At 38.6% G+C, this 26,897-nt stretch overlaps 2 protein-coding genes across 7 annotated transcripts in view; one reads left to right on the top strand and one right to left on the bottom strand.

The window, feature by feature from the left end:
* The window catches only part of ATP8B4 (ATPase phospholipid transporting 8B4 (putative)), a 267,404-nt gene that overhangs the window by 86,216 nt on the left and 154,291 nt on the right, over nt 1-26,897 (bottom strand). For all 6 annotated transcript variants that reach the window (XM_060096819.1, XM_060096817.1, XM_060096815.1 and 3 more), the window contains 3 exons: nt 21,001-21,089; nt 17,993-18,189; nt 2,402-2,610 (listed from right to left, as the gene is read on the bottom strand). In XM_060096819.1, the coding sequence (XP_059952802.1) occupies nt 2,402-2,610; nt 17,993-18,189; nt 21,001-21,089 (495 nt within the window). The remainder of the gene's footprint in view (nt 1-2,401; nt 2,611-17,992; nt 18,190-21,000; nt 21,090-26,897) is intronic.
* LOC132488532 (heterogeneous nuclear ribonucleoprotein H3-like) lies at nt 13,002-15,004 on the top strand. The gene has a single exon (XM_060096814.1). The coding sequence runs from the start codon at nt 13,183-13,185 to the stop codon at nt 14,176-14,178; it is 996 nt and encodes a 331-aa protein (XP_059952797.1). The 5' UTR covers nt 13,002-13,182; the 3' UTR covers nt 14,179-15,004.

Genomic DNA, 26,897 nt, shown 5'->3' on the forward strand with positions numbered 1-26,897 from the left:
CCAAAATGATATCCAAGACAGACCAATTCTCATCAATGCTAGAGCTTGGTGAGTACATCTTTGTCTATCTTGGTTTGGGCCAGATCCATCTTTAATATCTATAATGGCAAGGTAAAATTCGCAAGTAAACATGAAACCATGTCAGAGCCTTCTGCAGTCAGAAAACATAGCCACCTATGTGCCAAACATTTAAAAATAACTATTCTTAGTATAAAGCCGCTATGTGCTTATTACAAATATATTGGAAAATATAGGCGTTTTAAAAACAGGAACGAAAACCTGTAAAAAAAATGAAACAAACAAAAAAACAGATTTTCATTCCTGTTTTATAGAGGACAGGACTGAAGAACAGAATTCAAAGTGACATGATTCAACTAAAACTAAAAAGTCAGCATAGTAGGTTTTTAAATTCAAATCTCTCTCTTTTCACTACACAATACTGTGACCTAAAAACCACTTGATAAAGAGTTACTGGTTGTTTTTCTGGGGCTCAGGTCTAAATCTAGAATACTGTGAGGCTGCTGTGTGGGAAGAGTCCCTGAGCTAGAAAGTGAACCTAGCCCAGCACCTGGAATTTAAATCCCAAACTCACCATGGTTATATGCCAGTCATTGCTCTTTAGGCTATAACTCTGATAAATGTTAAAAGCAAAATAAAACTGTCTTTGTGTAAAATGGTCCTCCCAAAGAAAGCCTCTTCACGAGGCTGGTGATGAAAGTGAAGAATAATGGAAGAAGTCTAAGAAAATAATAGTTCTGAGAAAGAAAATAGAAGCTTTAGATAAATCAGAGTAGAATATCAAATTTTCCCAAGGCCTGGATCTATGATATAAACAAGGCCAACTGTATGGGGCGGGGGAGAAGTGATTCTGGAACATTCTGTGAGTGCTTTAGTAATAGTAAATGTATTATAAATTAGAATGGCTATATAAATTTAAGGGTCTAAAGGGGTTACTTAAATCTTTCAGTTACTTTCCTGCCTTTTATGAGGGAAATTACAAGCTATCATGGGATTTGTAAATTTGGAGATTTGCAAAGATCTTGGGATATATACTTTGTGAAAAGCAAGGGACTTCTCTAAAAATCACCCTGTGACAAACATATCTACAAATACATCTTGGTCCACATGTCTGATAATTTCTTTAGGGTCATTTCCTAGAAGGGATATTATTATAATTATTATATTATCAACAAGTGCCATGGCAAAAGAATCCAAAAGGTCTACAAAATTCAAAATATCTCCAATACTCTAACAGAAATTTTCTCATTTAAACTGCTCTTTGGGTTGTATATTTTGAAAGCCTCTGAAAATAATATCAAAAGAATAAATTTTAAGAAAAGGTTCTATTTTATTCATCATCTTAATGAGAGTGATATCAGAAATGCACAATGTAACTGAGGGTTTGTGGAAGTCCAGCTTGAAAATCATCTGGTCCACTACCAGAGAAGGGTGGTGCAGGACAGGGGCAGGGCAGAAGAGAGGTGAGGAAACCATGGCAACCATGGGTTATGGGGGTGGGATAGCAGAGGGAAGTCAAAAGGTAGGAGAGTATGAAAATCAACTTCTTGTATTTCTTAGTTTTGTTCAGGGTCAAATCTTACTTTAAAATATTTGGCAATGTGTGAAGTTTCCCATCAGGAGACAAAGGAAAGTTTTCCCTCTCTTTCTCAGATTTCCTTTATTTCCTGAGATTTCTGTATTGAAAAACTGTACACTCAGAGTCCAGTGAAGTGAGGTTGGGAGTCCAGAGGAACCCAACAGGACCCTTCCGGGAAGCTTCCGTGCTCTCAACAGAAGGAACTGTCTGCTAACTAGCCAAAGTCGGGGTGACAAGGGTCACATATTACTAGAATGCCTGAAAATCCAAAACAGAGCACATATCCTAAAAGAAGCATACAAATAGGAACTGGATATTGATGAAACAGTTTGACCACTCAGAGTAGCCCTATACAGTGTGAATTCTCAGGAATGAATTGTAAATTCTTATGAATACAGACACTAACATCAATTCCAGAGCTGTTAGGAAGCAAGTATAAAATACTGCTTTTACTGAGATAAATCAGGCTATGAAGAACTTGTCCTCCCTGGGATATGGGTCTATCAAGCACCACCGAACAGATCACACAGTTGGTGCACTGAAAGGAACCTTAGACAGTATCACGTCTAACCCCCATCTCTACCCATGAATGGTAACAGATTCAAAGTATCATCTGAATTATTCAACATTCATCCAACAAATATTTAGCAAGTGTTCATTATATGCCAAGCACTACATTATTAGATGCTGGTGGTGCCCATATTCATCAGAAAAAGAGATTTTTTAATTAAAAAATAAAACAGTGTTGCTTATTTTTTTTAAGGACTGTTAACAATATCAGGAAAAAGGAACTGTTTCCCTTACCGTAGATTCTCCCATTAATGGAACATTTTTTAAAAGTCATGATGTTTTCAGTGAGGGTACCCGTTTTGTCAGAGAAAACATATTCAATCTGGCCTAGTTCCTCATTGAGCGTGGTCGTCCGAGCTTGAGCAGGTGTTGCCTTCCCAGAGTAATACATCTTCCGATCCCAGTTTATAAAATAACTGTGTCCCAGACGAATTACTTCCACACTTTCATCATTAAAATGGAAAAAAAAAAAGAGAAATACTCCATCAATTTCAGAAGATACAAAGCTCTGCCAAAGCAAGAAGTCTGCCAAAGTCTTCAGAGTTTAGAAGAAAATGTGGATGCTCTGTCTCCAGGTCTTAATGACCTTCAGAGGCATCTCAGCAGAGTCTGTTCATAAAATGTTCTAAGTCATTTCCTTGTAGCACCTTGAAACAATGAGCTGGATTTGCATAAAGCCTTAGGGAATGTTCCATGCTTCTCTACTTACATTAAACAGGCCCAGCAGAGATTTCTTGTATAGCATTTTAGTTGTTTGATGTGGCTTCACTTTGCCAAAAGAGGTAGAAAGGAGTATCTCCATGAAGCACTAAGCAAACCATAATAGCTATTGAGTAAAAACAGGTTGTGTTGTCATATTACTTTGCCCATTGAAAAGAGCATTGTCTCATGATCTAGTGGTGATTTATGATTTTCCAGCTCTAGAAGTGGAATTTCTGAAGCCAAGGGTATAATCATTTTCAGTCTTTGTACACAAGGCCAAATCATCTTCCAAAAAAGTTACAACAATGTAAGTTTCTACCACTAGATTGTTGAAATATCTTTTAGTCTATGCCAAGTCAAAAGGCATCTCATTACTGTTGACTGCATTTCTTTTCTTATCAGTGAGTTGAATTTTTTTTTCAAATTTTATTGGCCAGTTATATTTCTTCTCAGAATTATCTAATTGCATTTCCTGCCTATTTCATCTTTCCTATTCAGGTATTAGTGTATTTCTTATTGATTTGTAAAAATTGTAGATATATATATATGGCACATGTATCTATATACATTATGCCAATATGTTACCCAGTTTATCATTCATCTTTTAATTTTGTTTCCACTATTTTTGACACAAAGAAGTTTTCTCTCTTTAATCAATCAAATTTATCAATAGTTTATAGTTTCTGTTTATAGTTTCTTTTCAGGGAGCTTTGCTTAGGCCTTCCCTATGGCAAGATTATATATATACAGATATCTATACTTTTCTTCTAGTTCTTTGTCGGTATTTTCCCCACATTTAATTATTTATTGCAATTAGAATTTTCTGAAGGATGTGCATAGAGAAGCTAATTTCAATTTTTACAAAGTTTATTCATCACCATTTGAACATTGAATCCTTTCCCCTACTGTGTTGAGATGCTTCCATGTCACATATAAATTATTTCTTCTGTAGAATCTGTTTTAGGCATTTCAATTTTGTTCCTTAATGTGTTAATTAATGTACCTCTTGTTTTCATTATTGTAGCTTTATAAAATTTGGCATACCTGGAAAGAGGTAAGAACATCTTTATTCTCTTCTTTTTCAAAAATTCTTAGCTGTAATCACTCTATTCCTCTTGATAGAATCAATGTATTCATCAAATAAACTTTAGAATCAATGTATCAACTTTCTCATAAAACTTATTTGGAATTTTTATTAAAGTTACATTAACCTCTTAATTATTTGAAAAGAATGGATATTTTATAACATTTAAACACAACTTCAAGAAAAAGGATAAATCTCCCCAGGAGTTCAAATTTGAAAAAGTACTTCTATTGGTAAAGTGTTTAGTTTTGTTTTGTTTCGCTTTGCTTTTCACATAGGTCCACACCATAGCTTGATAGATTTGTTCCTGGACATTGTATCTTTTTATTGATGGGAAAATTTTTTAGTTGCTTTTGGCTTAAAGGAAAGTGTTTTTAATACTAAAAGCTTTTCTTAATATTAAAAAAAGTGATTATGTTACAAAATACAACATTGCACTGAATTATCTTACTAAGAGTTTTACAGTTATTCTTTTGGATTTTCTAGGTTTATACTCACATTGTCTCTGCTCTTCTTTCTAAGAGATTTTTTTCAGTTTCATGTCTCATTTTGTTCATAAATATTTTAGTTGCATGCGTTAGTACATTAACAAGAAGATCCAGAACAGTATAAAATAGTAATAATAAAGCAGGGACTCATAGCTTCTTTCTTTTTTTTTTTTTTTTCTTTTTGCGGTATGCGGGCCTCTCACTGTCGTGGCCTCTCCCGTTGCGGAGCACAGGCTCCGGACGCGCAGGCCCAGCGGCCATGGCTCACGGGCCCAGCCGCTCCACGGCATATGGGATCCTCCCAGATCGGGGCACGAACCCGTATCCCCTGCATCGGCAGGCGGACTCTCAACCACTGCGCCACCAGGGAGGCCCCATAGCTTATTTCTGATGTTAATGAGAATTAAGCTTTGGTTTTCTCATCTGTAAATTGAGAAAGTTGACAGCAGCCTGATTATGCTAACTCTGAACATTTGTCTCCTTAAAGGCAAAAGATGACACCCAAGTCCTTTCTGGGCACTAAATCCTATGCTCTAGTTCTATAAGTACATGACACATCTATATTTCCCTCCCCAGCAATTTCTAACTATTTAAATGGTAACACTTTTTTTCTAAAAAATCACACTATGACTCTGTAGAATCATAAGATATAAAAATGAATGTCAGGGCTTCCCTGGTGGCGCAGTGGTTGAGAGTCCACCTGCCGATGCAGGGGACACGGGTTCGTGCCCTGGTCTGGGAAGATCCCACATGCCGCGGAGCGACTGGGCCCGTGAGCCATGGCCGCTGAGCCTGCGCATCCGAGCCTGTGCTCCGCAAAGGGAGAGGCCACAACAGTGAGAGGCCCGCCTACCGCAAAAAAAAAAAAAAAAAAAAAAAGAATGTCATATTCTGCATGTATTTATTTATACCTTATCTTATCATGATTTATTCTTCATATCATTCCCACCCCACTTCCTTGTAAGTTCCTTGCTGGCTGTTCTAATTCAGCTTTGTTCTTCCAATTCCATTCACTCAGAAAGCATTAGCACTTACCATGGACCAGGCAGAGTGCCTTACCTGTCATAGGCAGTCAGTTAGTGTTGAATGAGAAATCTGACCCTCTATTCCCTAATTTCACCAAGTAGAGCATTAAGACATAGAGAGGTTAAGTGACTAACCCAAGGTCACACAAATAATTAACCACAGAACCAAGACTAGAATTCAGGCATTTGGTAAAGTGAATGAAGACCTGACCTTAAGAATGCCATAAAAATGGCATTATGCAGGTAACTGATCAATCATTTGAAGCTTTCATTTATCTAAAAGTAAAGTATCTCCCTAAAAATCTAAGCAAAATTAATGGAGAACAGAATTTGATCATTTTGTGTTACAGTTCAAGTCAGTGGAAGTACTCTAAATTAATTTGAATTCTTAGACCTTAAAATAGTCTGTAGAGGGCTTTCCTGGTGGCACAGCAGTTAAGAATCCGCCTGCCAATGCAGGGGACCCGGGTTCGAGCCCTGGTCTGGGAAGATCCCACATGCCATGGAGCAACTAAGCCTGTGCGCCACAACTACTGAGCCTGTGCTCTAGAGCCTGTGAGCCACAACTACTGAGACCACGTGCTGCAACTACTGAAGGCTGCGTGCCTAGGGCCTGTGCTCTGCAACAAGAGAAGCCACAGCAATGAGAAGTCCGTGTACCACAATGAAGAGTAGCCCCTGCTCTCCACAACTAGAGAAAGCCTGCGTGCAGCAACAAAGACCCAACCCAGCCAAAAATAAATAAAATAAATAAATTTTAAAAAAAAAGTCTGTAGAGAGGAAGAGTATCCTTTTTGTTTGGGAAAAGAGCATTTAGGAGAGTCACAATGGAACATTCAGCTCTTTGTTTTATAATAGCAGAGAAAAGGAGACAAATGCTCAGAGTCAGTATAATCAAGCTGCTTAGTGTTTTCTGCCTGGACGGTCAAAGAACAGGGCTTATGATTCCGCCCATTCTGAGGCAAAATAAGCAACATAGAAACGAGTTTCTTTTGTTTTGGAAAAAACACTAAAAAGCTAATTCCTTGGGAGTACAACAGCTGCACTTCTTAAGATGATGTATTAAAAAACTGTAGCTGGGTATGTTTTAACACTACAGATAAATTGACAGCATAGAAATACCCCACCAAAATCAATGTCCTATGCTCACATGGAATTGTTAAGCATTCAAAGTAAATTCTACACTTTTATCCTCAACTGACATGGCACTAATTTATTCCTTGTACCTATTCAAAGGCGTAATGGAAGCTTTTGTAGAAGGCCTTCATCCCTCCAATCAGAAATACCTGTGATTTCTTTTTCCAGATCTCTGTCTTAGCAACCTGAAATTCCCTGGAATGCTTTTTTCCCTCAAGCTGAACTCAGAATCACTGTTCTTATTTGGTGAGCAAAAATGTTCACATTTATCTTCATCAATACCATGGCTTACCAACAGGTAGAAAATTCTAGCCTCTTTTTTTTTTTGCTTGATGTCTTGGCTGATTAATAAATCATGCACAGCTCAGACATAGACAATGTGCCAAGTGTTAGAAGACTTGGGTTTGGATCTTGGCTCTGTCCCTAACCAGCTCCACAATCCTGAAAAAATCATCTCATTTATAAAAGAAGTTCAGCAATAACTACTTCAAAAGATTTTGGGGAGACATAAATGAGATAATGAATGTAAAAGCACTTTATGTAAAATATGAAATGCTATCTAGAGGTAAGGTGATATTATTTGGAGCAGAAAGGAACTCAGAAATCAATTATCTCAATCTGCTCATTTTAGAGTACATATTTCATAGGCAAACTAAGGCCCAGAGAAGCCAAGTGCTTTCTCCAAGGTCACACAGCTATTAGTGGCAGTGACAAGACCAGAACTTGGGCTCAGACTACTCCAAATAGGTTTTCATTCTGCCACTGTGGGGGACACAATAGAAGGAAAACGAACCTGGGATTCTAGCCTTGGTCTTAAAAAAAACAATCGTAAAAATCATTAAATGAAAAATGCCAATGCACTTCAAAGAAAGAGTGTATACGAAATACACTTCCTTCGTGAGGACACATGAAACTGCACGTGTGCAGATGGTAAGCCACTATGAGCATTTATTATTTATTTCGACATAAAAGGAAAGCTATAAAAGTTGACCATAGCTCCTCTGGCAAAGAGCAGGATCTACTACAGACTTTATAATTGGATACAAGCATAAGAGGTCCTCAGAATCAAAGATGAGCCAGTAGGATACATTTTAAATAGAGCCCGCTCTGACCACAGCTCCAGAAGGCCCAAAGCATTTTGTGGTGTTGTGACCACATGCCACTACTTCCAGTCAATTTCCCACAACTTGACATTTCAGTTTCCTGACTGCTCTCCAAAACAAGGGTGGATTTTCTACATTAAACTTCCCTTGTTTCTTCATAGCTAGGATTTTGGAAAGAGTGAAAAAGAAGCTCGTAAAAATTAGTGGGGATTTAGAGCTGGTGATTTTGTTTATTGTTAAAATACTGGAGATGAGGAATGTCGATGGAGGAACCAAATGGCTGAGTAGAAGGACTTGCTCTCACTCGCTCTTGCGAAAACACCAGAATCACAAATACCTGCTGGACAATCATCGACAGGAAGACACTGGAACTCACCAAAAAAGATACCCCACATCCAAAGACAAAGGAGAAGCCACAATGAGACGATAGGAGGGGCGCAATCACAGTAAAATCAAATCCCATAACTAGTGAGTGGGTGACTCACAGACTGGCAAACACTTATACCAAAGAAGTCCACGCACTGGAGTGAAGGTTCTGAGCCCCACATCAGGTTTCCCAACCTGGGGGTCCGGCAACGGGAGGAGGAATTCCTAGAGAATCAAACTTTGAAGCCTAGTGGGAAATGATTGCAGGACTTCGACAGCACTGGGGAAAACAGAAACTCCACTCTTGGAGGGCACACACAAAGTAGCGTGCACATCAGGACCCAGGGGAAGGAGCAGTGACCCCGAGGGAGACTGAACCAGGCCTACCTGCTAGTGTTGGGGGGTATCCTGCAGAGGTGGGGGATGGCTCTGTTTCACCGTGGGGACAAGGACACTGGTATCAGAAGTTCTGGGAAGTACTCCTTGGTGTGAGCCCTCCCAGAGTCTGTCTTTAGCTCCACCAAAGAGCCCAGGTAGGCTCAAGTGTTGGGTTGCCTCAGGCAAAACAACCAACAGGGAGGGAACCCAGCCCCACCCATCAACAGTCAAGTGGATTAAAGTTTTACTGAGCTCTGCCCACCAGAGCAACAGTCAGCTCTGCCCACCACCAGAGCCTCTCATCAAGCCTCTTAGATAGCCTCATCCACCAGAGGGCAGACAGCAGAAGCAAGAAAAAATATAATCCTGCAGCCTGTGAAATAAAAACCACATTCACAGAAAGATAGACAAGATGAAAAGGCAGAGAGCTATATACCAGATGAAGGAACAAGATAAAACCCCAGAAAAACAACGAAATGAAGTGGAGATAGGCAACCTTCCAGAAAAATAATTCAGAATAATGATAGTGAAGATGATCCAGGACCTCGGAAAAAGAATGGAGGCAAAGATCAAGAAGATGCAAGAAATGTTTAACAAAGAACTAGAAGAATTAAAGAACCAACAAACAGATATGAACAATACAATAACTGAAATGAAAACTACACTAGAAGGAATCACTAGCAGAATAACTGATGCAGAAGAACGGATAAATGACCTAGAAGACAGAATGGTGGAATTCACTGCTGTGGAACAGAATAAAGAAAAAAGAGTGAAAAGAAATGAGGACAGCCCAAGAGACCTCTGGGACAACATTAAATGCAACGACATTCGCATTATAGGAGTCCCAGAAGCAGAAGACAGAGAGAAAGGAACAGAGAAAATATTTGAAGAGATTATAGTCAAAAACTTCGCTAACATGGGAAAGGAAATAGCCACACAAGTCCAGGAAGTTCAGAGAGTCCCATACAGGATAAACCCCAGGAGAAACACGCTGAGACACATATTAATCAAAATGGCAAAAATGAAAGACAAAGAAAACTTATTGAAAGCAGCAAGGGAAAAACAACAAATAACATACAAGGGAACTCCCATAAGGTTAACAGCTGATTTCTCAGCAGAAACTCTACAAGCCAGAAGGGAGTGGCATGATATACTTAAACTGATGAAAGGGAAGAACCTACAACCAAGATTACTCTACCTGGCAAGGATCTCATTTAGATTCAATGGAGAAATCAAAAGCTTTACAGACAAGCAAAAGCTAAGAGAATTCAGCACCATCAAACCAGCTCTACAACAAATGCTAAAGGAACTTCTGTAAGTGGGAAACACAAGAGAAGAAAAGGACCTACAAAAACAAACCCAAAACAATTAAGAAAATGGTCATAGGAACATACATATCGATAATTTCCTTAAACGTGAATGGATTAAATGCTCCAACCAAAAGACACAGGCTTGTTGAATGGATACAAAAACAAGACCCATATAAATGCTGTCTACAAGAGACCCACTTCAGACCTAGGGACACGTACAGACTGAAAGTGAGGGTATGGAAAAAGATATTCCATGCAAAAGGAAATCAAAAGAAAGCTGGAGTAGCTATACTCATATCAGATAAAATAGATTTAAAATAAAGAATGTTACAAGAGACAAGGAAGGACACTACATAATGATCACGGGATCGATCCAAGAAGAAGATATAACAATTATAAATATATATGCACCCAACATGAGAGCACCTTAATAGATAAGGCAACTGCTAACAGCTATAAAAGAGGAAATGGACAGTAACAGAATAATAGTGGGGGACTTTAAAACCTCACTTACACCAATGGACAGATCATCCAAAATGAAAATAAATAAGGAAACAGAAGCTTTAAATGACACAACAGACCAGATAGTTTTAATTGATATTTATAGGACATTCCATCCAAGAAAAGCAGATTACACTTTCTTCTCAAGTGCACACAGAACATTCTCCAGAATAGATCACATCTTGGGTCACAAATCAAGCCTCAGTAAATTTAAGAAAATTGAAATCATATCAAGCATCTTTTCTGACCACAACGCTATGAGATTAGAAATGAATTACAGGGGAAAAAACTTAAAAAACACAAATACATGGAGGCTAAGCAATATGTTACTAAATAACCAAGAGATCACTGAAGAAATCAAAGAGGAAATCAAACAATACCTAGAGACAAATGACAATGAAAACACGATGATACAAAACTTATGGGATGCAGCAAAAGCAGCTCTAAGAGGGAAGTTTATAGCTATACAAGCCTACCTCAAGAAACAAGAAAAATCTCAAATAAACAATCTAACCTTACACCTAAAGGAATTAGAGAAAGAAGAACAAACAAAACCCAAAGTTAGCAGAAGGAAAGAAATCATAAAGATCAGAGCAGAAATAAATGAAATAGAAGCAAAGCAAACTATAGCAAAGATCAATAAAACTAAAAGCTGGTTATTTGAGAAGATAAACAAAATTGATTAACCATTAGCCAGACTCATCAAGAAAAAGAGGGAGAGGACTCAAATCAATAAAATTACAAATGAAAAAGGAGAAGTTACAACAGACACCGCCGAAATACAAAGCATCCTAAGAGACTACTACAAGCAACTCTATGCCAATAAAATGGACATCTGGTAGAGATGGACAAATTCTTAGAAAGGTATAACCTTCCAAGACTGAACCAAGAAGAAACAGAAAACATGAACAGACCAATCACAAGCAAGGAAATTGAAACTGTGATTAAAATTTCCAACAAACAAAAGTCCAGGACCAGGTGGCTTCACAGACGAATTCTATCAAACATTTAGAGAAGAGCTAACACCCATCCTTCTCAAACTCTTCCAAAAAACTGCAGAGGAATGAACACTCCCAGACTCATTCTATGAGGCCACCATCACCCTGATAACAAAACCAGACAAAGATACTACAAAAAAAGAAAATTACAGACCAATATCACTGATTAATATAGATGCAAAAATCCTCAACAAAATACTAGCAAACAGAATCCAACAACACATTAAAAGGATCATATACCATGACCAAGTGGGATTTATCCCAGGGATGCAAGGATTCTTCAATATACGCAAATCAATCAATGTGATACACCATATTAACAAATTGAAGAATAAAAACCATATGAACATCTGAATAGATGCAGAAAAAGCTTTTCACAAAATTCAACACCCATTTATGATAAAAACTCTCCAGAAAGTGGGCACAGAGGGAATCTACCTCAACATAATAAATGCCATATACAACAAACCCACAACAAACATCATTCTCAATGGTGAAAAACTGAAAGCATTTCTTCTAAGATCAGAAACAAGACAAGGATGTCCACACTCACCACTATTATTCAACATAGTTTTGGAAGTCCTAGCCACGGCAATCAGAGAAGAAAAAGAAATAAAAGGAATCCAAATTGGAAAAGAAGTATAACTGTCACTGTTTGCAGATGACATGATACTATACATAGAGAATCCTAAAAATGCCACCAGAAAACTACTAGAGCTAATCAATGAATTTGGTAAAGTAGCAGGATACAAAATTAAGGCACAGAAATCTCTTGCATTCCTATACATTAATGATGAAAAATCTGAAATAGAAATTATGGAAACACTCCCATTTACGATTGGAACAAAAAGAATAAAATACCTAGGAATAAACCTACCTAGGGAGACAAAAGACCTGTATGCAGAAAACTGTAAGACACTGATGAAAGAAATTAAATATGATACCAACAGATGGAGAGATATACCATGTTCTTGGATTGGAAGAATCAATATTGTGAAAATGACTCTACTACCCAAAGCAATCTACAGATTCAATGCAATCCCTATCAAATTACCAATGGCATGTTTTACGGAACTAGAACAAAAAGTCTTAAAATTTGTATGGAGACACAAAAGACTCCAAATAGCCAAAGCAGTCTTGAGGGAAAAAAAAAAAAACGGAGCTGGAGGAATCAGACTCCCTGACTTCAGACTATACTACAAAGCTACAGTAATCAAGACAATATGGTACTGGCACAAAAACAGAAATATAGATCAATGGAACAAGATAGAAAGCCCAGAGGTAAACCCACGCACCTATGGTCAACTAATCTATGACAAAGGAGTCAAGGGTATACAATGGAGAAAAGACAGTCTCTTCAATAAGTGGTGCTGGGAAAACTGGACAGCTACATGTAAAAGAATGAAATTAGAATACTCCCTAACACCATGCACAAAAATAAACTCAAAATGGATTCAAGACCTAAATGTAAGACTGGACACTATAAAACTCTTAGAGGAAAACATAGGAAGAAAACTCTTTGACATAAATCACAAGATCTTTTTTGATCCACCTCCTAGAGTAATGGAAATAAAAACAAAAATAAACAAATGGGACCTGATGAAACTTCATAGCTTTTGCACAGCAAAGGAAACCATAAACAAGACCAAAAGACAACCCTCAGAATGGGAGAAAATATTTGCAAACGAGTCAACGGACAAGGATTAATCTTCAATATATATAAACAGGCCAGTCGCTCTGCTGCGCAGCTCCCTTAGCGGTTGCTGCCGCCGGAGACGGTTGGAAGAACCGTGTGGGAGCGCTGCACTAGGCGGGCGACTTCTCCCTGCTCACAACCGGACCCCCCGAGCACCGGAGTCGGCGCTACTGTCGCCCGACAGGGTATCTGAAGTAAAAGGGGCATTTAAATCAAACGGTATTGAGATGGATTGGGTTATGAAACATAATGGTCCAAATGACGCTAGTGATGGGACAGTACGACTTCGTGGACTGCCATTTGGTTGCAGCAAAGAGGAAATAGTTCAGTTCTTTCAAGGGTTGGAAATCGTGCCAAATGGGATAACATTGACGATGGACTACCAGGGGAGAAGCACAGGGGAGGCCTTCGTGCAGTTTGCTTCAAAGGAGATAGCAGAAAATGCTCTGGGGAAACACAAGGAAAGAATAGGGCACAGGTATATTGAGATCTTCAGAAGTAGCAGGAGTGAAATCAAAGGATTTTATGATCCACCAAGAAGATTGCTGGGCCAGCGACCGGGACCATATGATAGACCAATAGGAGGAAGAGGGGGTTATTATGGAGCTGGGCGTGGAAGTTATGGAGGTTTTGATGACTATGGTGGCTATAATAATTATGGCTATGGAAATGATGGCTTTGATGACAGAATGAGAGATGGAAGAGGTATGGGAGGACATGGCTATGGTGGAGCTGCTGATGCAAGCTCAGGTTTTCATGGTGGTCATTTTGTACATATGAGGGGATTACCTTTCTGTGCAACTGAAAATGACATCGCTAATTTCTTCTCACCACTAAATCCAATCCGAGTGCATATTGATATTGGAGCTGATGGCAGAGCAACAGGAGAAGCAGATGTAGAGTTTGTGACACATGAAGATGCAGTAGCTGCCATGTCTAAAGATAAGAATAACATGCAACATCGATACATTGAACTCTTCTTGAATTCAACTCCTGGAGGTGGCTCTGGAATGGGAGGTTCTGGAATGGGAGCCTATGGCAGAGATGGAATGGATAATCAGGGAGGCTATGGATCTGTTGGAAGAATGGGAATGGGGAACAATTACAGTGGAGGATATGGTACTCCTGATGGCCTGGGTGGTTATGGCCGTGGTGGTGGAGGCAGTGGCGGTTACTATGGGCAAGGTGGCATGAGTGGAGGTGGATGGCGTGGGATGTACTGAAGCGTAACCACTGATATAAAAGTCCTGACAACAGCATCTGGTCTACTAGACTTTCTTACAGATTTAATTTCTTTTGTATTTTAAGAACTTTATAATGACTGAAGGAATGTGTTTTCAAACTATTATTTGGTAAAGCAACAGATTGTGATGGGAAAATCTGTTTTCTGTAGGTTTTATTTGTTGCATACTTTGACTTAAAAAAATAAATTTTTATATTCAAACCACTGATGTTGATACTTTTTATATACTAGCTACTCCTGAGGATGTGCTGCTTTCATAAGATTTGGGTTGATGTATTTTACTATTAGCTCTACAAGAAGTAGTTTAGTGTAATCTTAGAGGACAGTGGTTCACCTCTGCATAAACTACAAGTCTTAACAAGCAGACATCTAGAATAGAGCTTGGAAAATAATTAGTGTAACTCTTTAATAATTTCTCCTTGACAATACTGTAAATATAAAACCTTAAAGGTGAGTTTAGGTGGCTTCAGGAGTATAAATTCAGTTAATTCTATATTATTCTTTTTCAAAAGTCATTTATCAGGCATAGCTCTGAAATGTTAATGATCTAAGAGGAGGTATCTGGCTATATGAATATTCATAATTATGTTACCTGCAGATGGGAGTGTTGAAAGTTTAAATTCTAGCCCTAGATTTTAGAATAAATCCCCTCAGCACTTGACTGACATACCAAAAAAATGTTTCCCAAAAGTGATAGTTGTAAGTTCTCAAAATGTCTTAGACTAAGTTAAGGTTCTCAGTGACATGAGAATTCAGTGCAAGTACAAAGATATTTACCATGGAGTATAATTCTCACAGATGTATTTTTCAGTTTCCAGCCCAACAGTTAAAGCATATGGTTTTTTAATAACTGTATAGATGACTACTTTAAAAAAATGTAAGACACAAGTCCATGTCTTGAGAGTCTTGCGATTGGATTTTGCATCTGATATGTTTGGAGTTTTAGAGCCATTATGTTAAAAAATTATTAATGTAGCAAGGAAAAGGTGCTTTTTTACTTTTAATCCCTTTGATCAATATGGCTTTTTTCCAAATTGGCTAATGGATCAAAATGAAACCTGTCAATGTGAATTCAGTTATTGAACTTGTTACTTGTTTTTGCTAGAAATGTTATTAATAAATATTGTGGGAGATAAGAGTAAAAAAAAAAAATATATATATATATATATATACATATATATATATATATATAAACAGCTCATGCAGCTCAATATTAAAGAAACAAACAACCCAATCCAACAATGGGTAGAAGACCTAAATAGACATTTCTCCAAAGAAGACATACAGATGGCCAAGAAGCACATGAAAAGCTGCTCAACATCACTAATTATTAGAGAAATGCAAATCAAAACTACAATGAGGTATCACCTCACACCAGTTAGAATGGGCATCATCAGAAAATCTACAAACAACAAATGCTGGAGAGGGTGTGGAGAAAAGGGAACCCTCTTGCACTGTTGGTGGGAATGTAAATTGATACAGCCACTATGGAGAACAATATGGAGGGTCCTTAAAAAACTAAAAACAGAATTACCATATGATCCAGCAATCCCACTACTGGGCAAATACCCAGAGAAAACCATAATTCAAAAAGACACATGCACCCCGATGTTCACTGCAGCACTATTTACAATAGCCTGGTCATGGAAGCAGCCTAAATGCCCATCAACAGATGAATGGATAAAGAAGATGTGGTACATATATACAATGGAATATTACTCAGCCATAAAAAGGAATGAAATTGAGTCATTTATTGAGACGTGGACGGATTTAGAGACTGTCATACAGAGTGAAGTAAGTCAGAAGGCGAAAAACAAATATCGTATATTAACGCATGTATTTGGAACCTAGAAAAATGGTACAGATGAGCTGGTTTGCAGGGCAGAAGTTGAGACACAGATGTAGAGAACAGATGTATGGACACCAAGGGGGGAAAACCGCAGTGGGGTGGGGGTGTTGGTGTGCTGAATTGGGCGATTGGGATTGACATGTATACACTGATGTGTATAAAACTGATGACTGATAAGAACCTGCAGTACAAAGAAACAAACAACAACAAAACTAATACTAAAACAAACAAACAACAAAAAAAAAACATGGGGACACCGTGCTGCCAAGGGACTTCAATTCTAATCTGTTGAGGGAGGCTGGACTGTGAGCTGCTCCAGGGAAGGCATGTCCATATTCGTGCATGTCCCCATGCCTAGCACAGTGCCTGGCACCCAGCTGGCACTCAGCAGAGGGCTGCTGGATGAACACAGTCTAAGTTGAAGCAATGCAGTTCTGTTTGTTATGATTTCTATTTTTGGAGAGGAGCTACCTTTAAGATTATACTTCTTAATAGTTTTGTTCATCCTGGATTTACCACCTTCTTCTTTTTCTCCCTTAAAAAAGGGGAATAAGGAATTCCCTGGTGGTCCAGTGGGTAGGACTCCTCACTTTCATTGCTGAGGGCATGGGTTTGATCCCTCATTGGGGAACTAAGATCCCACAAGCCATGCGGCGAGGCCAAAAATTTAAAAAACAAATAAATTAATTAATTTAAAAAAATAATAATAATGTCAAACAACCAAGTCTCATCTTGGCTCCAGTGTCTTTGGGACCATCTGACTCAGTCTTGGTAGGATTAGGATCAGGAATGTCTCAGGTACAGATTCTAGGGCCAACTTCGAAGCCTTATCAAATATATATATATATATGTATATAAACACACACACATATATGTATATACATATATATAGAGAGAGAAACAGAGAGAGAGAGAGACAGCAAGACAGAGAGACAGAGACAGAGAGAAGTGTGCTTATACATAGATAGGTAGACCATTTTAGCTCTAGTTTGTAGGACCAAATCTAGAAATGACAGATCAAGTTGTAGAGGGAGTTATGAACCATACTTCTTTTTTTTTTTTTTTTTTTTTTCTTTTTGCGGTATGTGGGCCTCTCACTGTTGTGGCCTCTCCCGTTGCGGAGCACAGGCTCCGGATGCGCAGGCCCAGCGGCCATGGCTCACGGGCCCAGCCGCTCCGCGGCATATGGGATCCTCCCAGACCGGGGCACGAACCCGTATCCCCTGCATCGGCAGGCAGACTCTTAACCACTGCGCCACCAGGGAGGCCCTGAACCATACTTCTTATTCAACAATGAATAAGTGCCACCAACTATATTTCAACTCCTCCATGTACTCACTGATAGTTACTAATAATAATAGTAAAAATTAATATTCATTAAGCTCTTACAATGTGTCAGGCATTTGTCTTAGAGCTTTACAGGTTTGTTTATTCCTCATACAATCTTTTTAAGTAGAACTATTACTTTCTCCATTTTTAAAATGAGGACACTGAGGTACTAGAAGGTGAAGTAACTTGCCCAAGGTTATGGAGCTAGTAAGTGGTAGAATAGGGTCTGAATCCAGGTATCTGGAGCCAGACTAGTGCCAGAGAGGCACCATCTCAATAGATCTCCCCAAATATTCTTCCATTTCTTTCCCAACATCAACCCAATTCTAACTCATCAGGTTGCATGAGATTATATCATAGTCCATGTATTCCAAAGGAAAACATTCCTAAGAAACCAAATCAAGAAGAAAATGAAATGCATTTTTTAAAATTTGAAAATGTAAAAGTTAAACGAATTGAACAGCTTAGTTGCCTCATTTGTAACAGATGTAGCAGATCATGAGCAGTTAGAGGGAGACATCTATCTCACTGTTGTAATTTTAAAACAAAAAAATGATTACACAGAACAAAGGCTTTTGATGAAATGGCTTCACCAAAGTATAAACTCTCATCTTACCTCACATATAAAGAAATTGGTACAACTGTGTTGAGAATAATAATATATGACCAGAATGTTAAGAATCCTGAGAACACAGAGTTCTTCTCTCCTTCATTCCAAAAGAGGAAAGTTCTGAATTGGTCCCCAACTTGATTCTCCCAGATTGAATTTCCTATTGCAAGAATAATTCCCAAGCATATCAGAAACCCAAAAATCTGAAATGAGAATAGAGGTCTGGTTAAGGTTAACTTGAATCCCAAACTGGTCATATCAAGGCAATCTAACACTTCTAACTCCAAGAAATTGTCATTTGAAAAGCAAGTTATGCAAAGCTCATCTTACCTATCATTAATCATACAAGTGAAATGTAATGTATTTATGTTGGGAACTTGGCTAAATATTTTACATACATTTTCTCACTTAATTCTCCCATTGACTCTCTGAGATAGGAAGAAACATTATTCACACTTTACAGGCCAAAACCAAAATAAAGCAGAAGCCCAGACAGATTATATAGCTTCTTTATGGTCACAAAGCTAATAACTTCACATCCTCTATTTGTGAAGAGTGCATATATTTGAGTGGCTTAAGTAAAGAAGATCATATGTACTGATTTGCTCTGGTCAATCCCAGTTTACATCTATTTTCCAGGTGTAATATTAATAGTATTCCCTTCTTTCACCTTCAAAAGCATCCTGTTTGAATGATAAACTATATGGTAACCCAAGGAATTAAAGCAAAAGGAAGAAAATATCAGTAATAAAGGACTGTCTCAGACTAGTCAAGTCTCTTGGCTACAGACCTAGCTGCACAATCCTTACTTAAAGTCAACAAGAAAGATAAGGATTAATTAAAATATGGCATGACATATACTAACAGTTTTCAGGTTGCTTCTGAGATTTTTTTAAAAAGTAGGAAGCAACCTGAAAACTATTAGCCAACTCTTACATTATGATTAGTATCAGTATTAGGAAAGCAGACATTTTAGAGGTAAAGTAACTAGGAAGACAGCAAGGCCAGTCCCTTGTAAGTCCAAAATCCCGAACTTGGAAAGGAAGGACACAAAGTCACCAAACATATAACACCTGAGCTGAACACAATGTTCTGGGGACCTTGCTAAGTGTCACCATGTTAGGAGCAGATACCAGTCACTGTTGAGGGAGGAGTGGGGCTAAAAACAGGAACATATTTCTCTCCTATTTCCTTTTTCCTCCAAGAAAGAATATTCAGGCATTCTAGGACTGCCTCCTTTATTCGTTCATGGACAAAATAGGCACATAAGAAGAGAAAGTTGGGGAAAACCTGATTTAAAATATATTAGTATATTAATATACTTTAAATCAGGAAAACCTAATTTAAAGTATATTAGAAAACCAGGTATTGGAGAAAAGTAATACTGTGAATCCCCCAAATCCTACCAATTTGGTACCTGTCTCACAGTATCCTCTTTCCTTTCAACGGCTAACACTACAAATTAATGGAAGTAAATTACTTTAAGAACATTAAATTTGGTGATGCTTGGTATCAAATGCCCTAATTTAGGATGGACTTGGCTTCTAAGTCCCCAATGGATCATTCAATTTTCTAGTAGAAAAAGCTAGGACAGTGCCTGCTTCACAACCAGTAAGCTTACTCTGTGGTGGATACATATACAATCCCCATGCAAGCCCTACAGGTGGGCTCAAGTCCGTTTAAATGGGGAATTCTAGGAGGTGGGCACAGAATCCTTCTGGGAATGTCCCCTTGGCCTCATGGACTCTATGGGTATGAGATGAGGAAAGCCCAGGTCTGAGGGTGACACTGAAAGTAAAACACAGAGCCCGGACAATATTTTGTGCCCCCAAAGAGTTCATTCCCTTTTTTCCTTATTCAGGGTCCCACCATTATGTATCAGTTGAGCAAATATTTACTGAGTGCAGATTCTTTAACGTTACTTGTGAGTCTGTGATGGGGCTGGTAGGGAAACATGGTTCAGAGTCACTGTCCTTATATTTCAAAGTCAATGTTCTAAACTCAACCCTAATATAAGGAGGCAAAGCAGTATGACACAAAAGTCAGATAACAATCAGATCCACAGCATGAGAAAGCACGAGATTAACTGATGAAAGGGTGGGGTGGGGCTTCCCTGGTGGCGCAGTGGTTGAGAGTCCGCCTGCCGATGCAGGGGACGCAGGTTCGTGCCCCGGTCCAGGAAGATCCCACATGCCGCGGAGCGGCTGGGCCCGTGAGCCATGGTTGCTGAGCCTGTGCGTCCGGAGCCTGTGCTCCGCAACAGGAGAGGCCACAACACTGAGAGGCCCGTGTACCGCAAAAAAAAAAAAAAAAAAAAAAAAAGGGTGGGGTGTGAAGAAGACCTGACTATTTGGAGTTCACAAGTGGTAGAGAAAATCATTTCAAAAAATTCAGAGGAGAAAAAAAATTCAGAGGAAAGAGATAACCATGGGCCCAGGAGGTTTAGAAGTCTTCATGAAGGAGGTGAACAGTGACTTGGGCCTCAGAGGATTTATAAGCAGAACCAGTTATATAATTATCAGGGCCCAGTGCAAAATAAAAATGCAGGACCCCTTCTCCAAAAATTATGAAGAATTTCTACACAGCAACAACAGATCAATAAGCCAAGTGTGAGGCCCTTCTGAGTGGGGACCCTGTGTGACTTCACAGGCCACCTATCCATGAAGCCAGCCCTGTCCACAAGCTATGTAGAGAGGGCATGAGCAAATGTAACATGACCAAAAGACCAAACTACCTTAAAAATTATGTTTTGTTTTTTAAAAACAAATGGTCTTGCAAGGCCATGAAGGCCTCCATAAGCACTAACTTACGTCTCATGAGAAACTCTACCAATGACTGAGAAATCATAATCTAGGAAATAGAAGACAGTAGAACTGGGCCCCAAATGCAAAGTCCCCAAATACAAATTCCACAAGGAGAATGTAGATTTCTGAAAGAATTCTCAGAAGAATGTAAGAAATATATTAAGATAACAATGACTAATGATAGTGCCTAATTTTGTTAAGGTAACTTACCCATAATACTAGAGTATTCATCAATCTATCAATGCTTGTCCTCTTAAACTTTGTCTTACCACTGTTCTGCATTAGTTTAGTATCAGGACCTGCAAAAAAAAAAAAAAACGAAAGAAAAAGATATAACTTTGAAATGATTAGATGATGTATTATTATTATTATTAATTCCTACTTATATCAAATGTTTCTGAAAGGAAAATAATATGCTTTTTCAAAATAATTTGACTTTTATTAAGAACAGGATTATTATTAAGTTGTTTATGATTCTCATCTGGTGGCTTAACAACAATCCTGGAAATTGCAAGGGAACTGGTCCTCTTAGAAGGGGATAAATCCAGACATAACTTGCAGCTAAAAGGTTTAAGAAATGCTATTTTTCAAAAACCTGTGTGTGGATGTGCTTATAGTTTGAAGCAATTAAAGATTAAGATGTCAGTCAAACTGAGGAATAATTTATAAATGTCTAAAAGAATGTAGTAATAAACACAATTCAGAACACTAAGGTCTGAATGGAAAGTTAAGATAAGAAATCAAATTCTGGATGTGTTTCCCAAAAAGATGTGAGGTGCGTTTAATGGAGAAACTAAAATAACTCCCAACAATACAACAGCAAGTAATTTAAACCTTTATTGTGTATTGCACACTATTTATATAATATGCATTTTTTGTAAGGGCAAGAATTGTCTTAAATTGTTAGATTTATTTCAAGTAATTCTCTTAAATCCCATGTTAGATATTTACTAAGTGCCTTGTTCAAGAAATTCTGAGAATATTATTAACTGCTTTAGAGGTAGATTATTAGATGATTAACAAAGAATATTAGATTATACTGCTAAGGAAATTCCTTCTGGACAAAGAAGATGCTAAATAGAAGCAATTACATTTTAATTATATCAGATTTCCCTAGTCTTCCCTCTCCACTTCATCTTTCCACAATTATCACCAATCCACACAGCCACTTAAAAGCAGAGGAGAAGGGAAAGGGAAGAAAAGAGAGAAGCGGGGCACACATGGAATTATACGCCATTCTAGAAGTCAGGGAAGCATGGGAACATCGTTAAAAGACTCCTTTACTTGAAAGACAAATTGGAGCAAAGATTGGGGTCTCAAACAATTCACTGTCCTGAGTTGGAAATTGTACCCCAGTGTCCTATTCCCAGACACTGCTGTGTAAGGGAGACCACCCGCATTTTCTCAGAATCATTTATTAAAATCATATGGACACTGAGCGTGGGAAGTATTTCTTTTAGTAAAGATCACAAAGAGCAAATAGAGTTTGTGATTGCTAAAAGCTGAAATATTGACAGACCAGTTTTGTGCTAAAAATTTACATTTCTTAGGCATACATACACACACAGACTAGCAAAGAATCCACTGAATGGGTTCTTAAGCACTTATTTAAATATATCCACAGATGTTGACATACACATCTCTTCTTCCCCTCATAGTCACAGTCCTGAGAGAATTTCCTATACTCAACAGTCTCTTTTTCCTTATCTCCCACTCATTTCTCAAGCTAGTTTCTGGGCCAGTCACTCCACCAAAACAAATTTGGTGTTATCATCAATATCCTCCATGCCTTCTTGGACCTCTCAGCAGCCTTTGAAACTGTTGACTACTCCATTCTTTTGAAACACACTTTCCTTAGCTTCCATTTTACATGTTCTGCTTTCCCGCCTACCTCTTTGGTAGCTTCTTTTTTGTCTTCCATTATGCTCATTCCTTTCTTCCCAGCCATTAAATAGTGAGACATCTTTAGAATCAGGCCTAGGCCATCTTCTCTTCTTTCTCAATCCACCTTCCCTGAGCAATCTCATCTAAGACCACAGCTCCAATTAACATCTGTAGGCCAAATGTATATCTCCAGCTCAGATTGCTCCTCTGAGCCCTAAACTCATATATTTAAATCCATATATTTGATTGCCTATATGATATCTTCACCTGGTCTTTCTAAGGCCCCTCAAGTGGCCCTTGTCAAGCCCAACTTGTGACCTTTTTCTCCAGGGTTCCTTATCTCGGTGAATGGCACCACTATCCATCCAGTTGTGAAGAGTGGGAGAAACCTAAGAGTCTAGTCTATCACATCACTCCCACCCTAAATCCAAAGTAGCGGCATCTCTCAACTAGACTGTAGTAAAAGCCTAGCAACTTTGTCTCCCCACATCTACTCTGCCACCACCCAAATCATACACTTTTTCCAGGACCCTATTTACCAACTTTAAAAATACTGTAGGCAGGAGTGAAACTTTCAAATTTAACACTTACACACACGCCATCTGTTTGAAAAACTTGCAATGGCTTCTGAATGCTCTCAGGATAAAGACCAAAATTCTGGATACAGACCACAGGACCTGTATGATCTGGCCCCTATCCCTGTCTCTAGTCACATGTTCATCTCTATCCTCCAAGTTTTCCATGCTCTACAGTGGCCTTCTTAAGTTTTTTGTTTATTTGTTTGTTTTTACCTCCCCAGCCTCATTCCTACCATAGAGCCTTTGCCTATGGCATGCCTTTTAGCTAGCTTGTTCTTTCCCTTCATATTCCTCCACTACATACTGTGAGTCCATGTTATTTTTGTCCAGAGCACTTATCTCAGTTTGAGATTATATACTCATTACTACAATTATTTAAGATTAATGTCTCTCTCTCCTACCAGACTCAAAACCATGTGAGTGAAGAGACCACACTTTTTTTGTTCACATTCTTAATTGCAAATAAGTAAGTAGCATAGTGCCTGCCACATAGTAGGTACTCAATAAATAACTGTTTAATGAATGAATTTATTTATGAAGTACCTGCTATGTTTTAGGCAATGTGCATATGTCCTTTTCACCTATTATCTCACTAAGGCTTAAAACAAGCCAAAAAATTAGGTACTATTATCCTTAGTTCACTAATAATGAAACTCAGGATTAAAGAATTTAAATAACTTGCCTGAGATTTTTTTTTTTTTGTCTAGTAAGCGTCATAGCCGAACTTAGTACCCAGATATATCTAATTCTAAGGCTCTTGCTCTTAACCACTATTTTTAAAGCTATATGAAATAGTCCATTAATTCACTGACTCATTCAAACAATGTGTGTTTAAGACTGTGACTCATTCAGAGTCCAAACAGGAAACAGATGACACATTGATCAAGGATAATTAGAGAAAGGTTTATTTATAAAGGGACTCTTTACAAAAGTGTGAGTGGGTGTATCAGAGGTACAGAAGTAAAAGGTTAATGCAGTAACCAAGGACTTGGTAGCAATCAAGATGTTTCTCTATCTACACCAGAAGGGTAGGATGAGGGAAAGGGGTGGTTATTAGACCCTAAGGAGAGAGTTGTGTAAAGTCTGCAGCCTTTAGAGGAAGAGTGACTTTATGTTGAGGGACCCAGCCAGCTTGAAGGTAGGCAGTCTGGGGGAATAAATACCTTGACCTCAATCTTCTTCCTTTGATCTCTTCCCAGGGACCCCCAATGATAGGACCAAAGTTCAAGGAAACCTATTAGTGTAAACCATACAAGTCAGCCTCCCAAGGCAGACAAAGAGTGTGAAATGGTGAGAGTAGATCTGGAGGGGCAAGTGGAAGGCATCCAGCACAAAAACCTACATTGCACCAAGATGGTCCTGACTCCTATGGATGCCTTAAATGAATAAGACTTCTGACTTGTACCCTCAGAAACAGGACTTTCTCCTCTCTTGAGATAAAGGAAAACCATAGCAGGGAGGCATGGCCTAGCTGTTAATGTATATTAGACCCTCATAAATTATAGATTTGTAAAGTAAACCATGTTTGTGTCAACTATACTCCTTGCACAATCCTTAATGGCAGGTATAACTAGAGTAATAATACAGAAAGAATAGTTAATAATTTGTTTTGGGTAACTTTCATAAGATCGAGGTGTTCACCTAGAACTAGTTCCCCAAATTAGATGTCTCATGACTTAGGGGTTCTGAGACACTCATTTGTTCAACTCTGATATTGACGAAACCAACGATTCCTCAGCCTGTCATTATTCTAGTTGAACTTTCTATTAACGTTTGTGCCTAGACTAAAGTCAACATAGGCATGCTTTGCTTTACAAATATCTGCCTCATGAAGATCCCCTGCCAGTGAACATCAAGGTCACATCACAAAAGAGGGTGATGCCCCACTTCTCCCTGCCGAGATCCAAGAGCAGTACATTTTCCCAACTCTCAGCCTATGGAGCAGACAATGCGCTCTGAATTGATGCTGAAAGAAGGGAGACGCAGGGAAGGAAAGAAAATAGCATTTGTCAAGCATCCTCTTCCATATGCATTGCCTCACTGAGCCTTTACAGTGACTCCCTAATGTACTCATTCTTATCCCCATATTATAGCAGAGAAAACTAAAGCTTAGGAAGTTTAAGTAACCGAGGTTTAACATTCTCCAGCTGGTAAACAAATTTAAACCCAGATCTGTTCAATCCAAATTCTGTGAACTATCTGTTATACTTTTTTGGAGGGAGACCTGTCCAGCTTACCACTCCACTTTCTTCTATGTAGGAGCATTTTCCCACAGAGCCAACATTATGAAGGAAAGCTTGACCCCTGAGGGGCTCTCAGCAGCTGTCCTAGCATAACATGCTATAGCTGAACCATACTTCCGAATTAGTCATTCCAAACAAGATCACACAAATGCAAACAAAAGTTTGGGCTACAGCCCACTCCTAGGATGATGCACCCCCCCATTTCTCTAATGATAGGGAGCAAACCAAGAGGGTCCTTCACATCAGAGGACCTCCAAGAAATCTCCCCTTCATTAAATGGAAAGACTAAAGGGGGAAGGTAAAGAGACGTTGACGTATAAGCCTAGCACTCTTTTTCTCAGTACAAGATGCAAATAAGGAAATAGATGATCATAGGTTTATTCCCCTGACTAAAGAGTAAAAGCATCTGGTGAAAACATTATGAAACCAGATTCATCCCCAGATAAAACTGTATATACAGCCTCATTTCTAGGGATTTCTCAAGTCCTTACAATGGCAATGCCCCAAGCAGCAAGAGCCTTGCTAACACCCACAGCTGAGAGTATTTAAGAGGAATTGGGAGGATTTCTCTAGATTTGGAACACTTTTGAGTCTTTAATGAACATTTTGTTGCTGTTGAAGGAAGTCAGTTAAGAAGAACATTCCAGTTTTGATTGCACATATAGTCAACCCAAAACACATCTTAATTTGGTGTCACAATAAACAGGATTTTTAAAAAATCAAGGACTGGCAATTGAAGCCATGAGTGAAATTTGAGAGGCTTTACGAAATGGTGCTACTGTAAGCTTCCTTAGCAGGAGAGTGCCATCTTGGGCCCATAGAGACAAAGTAGAGACAGGAAAAGTGGCAGCAGGCAGAGGAAGAGGCACTCCTCTCCCTCCCCCAAGTCCCATCCCCACCTCCAGCATGCACAGCCTTTCCAGGACCCACTGTCCTGCTGATGTATAGTAGAAGAAGCTCTGAAATAGACACAGAAATAACTGCAGGATCTCTACGAAGGTTTTTCCAAAAGGATTGCTTGAACTTGGCAAACTACAAAATTAACAGCAGAGCTGGGGCTTCCTTTCATGCTCATCTCCACTTTAAAGGCAGGCTGATTAATACACATAATGATGGGGATGATTGAGACGGGGTTAGAGAATGAGAAATTAAACAATAGGTATCATAAATAGTGCTACAATGAACATTGTGGTACATGTCTCTTTTTGAATTAATAGCCAGGACATGGAAGCAACCTAAATGTCTATCAACAGATGAATGGATAAAGAAGATGTGGCACATACATACAATGGAATGTTACTCAGCCATAAAAAGAAACGAAATTGAGTTATTTGTAGTGAGGTGGATGGACCTAGAGTCTGTCATACAGAGTGAACCAAGTCAGAAAGAGAAAAACAAATGC

This window comes from Mesoplodon densirostris, chromosome 4 (assembly GCF_025265405.1).
Source record: "Mesoplodon densirostris isolate mMesDen1 chromosome 4, mMesDen1 primary haplotype, whole genome shotgun sequence".
In the NCBI taxonomy this organism is placed as follows: Eukaryota; Metazoa; Chordata; class Mammalia; order Artiodactyla; family Ziphiidae; genus Mesoplodon; species Mesoplodon densirostris.

Excerpts from the sequence above, each read along its gene's own strand:
- LOC132488532 (XM_060096814.1), top strand. The coding sequence starts at position 13,183 with ATGGATTGGGTTATGAAACATAATGGTCCAAATGACGCTAGTGATGGG.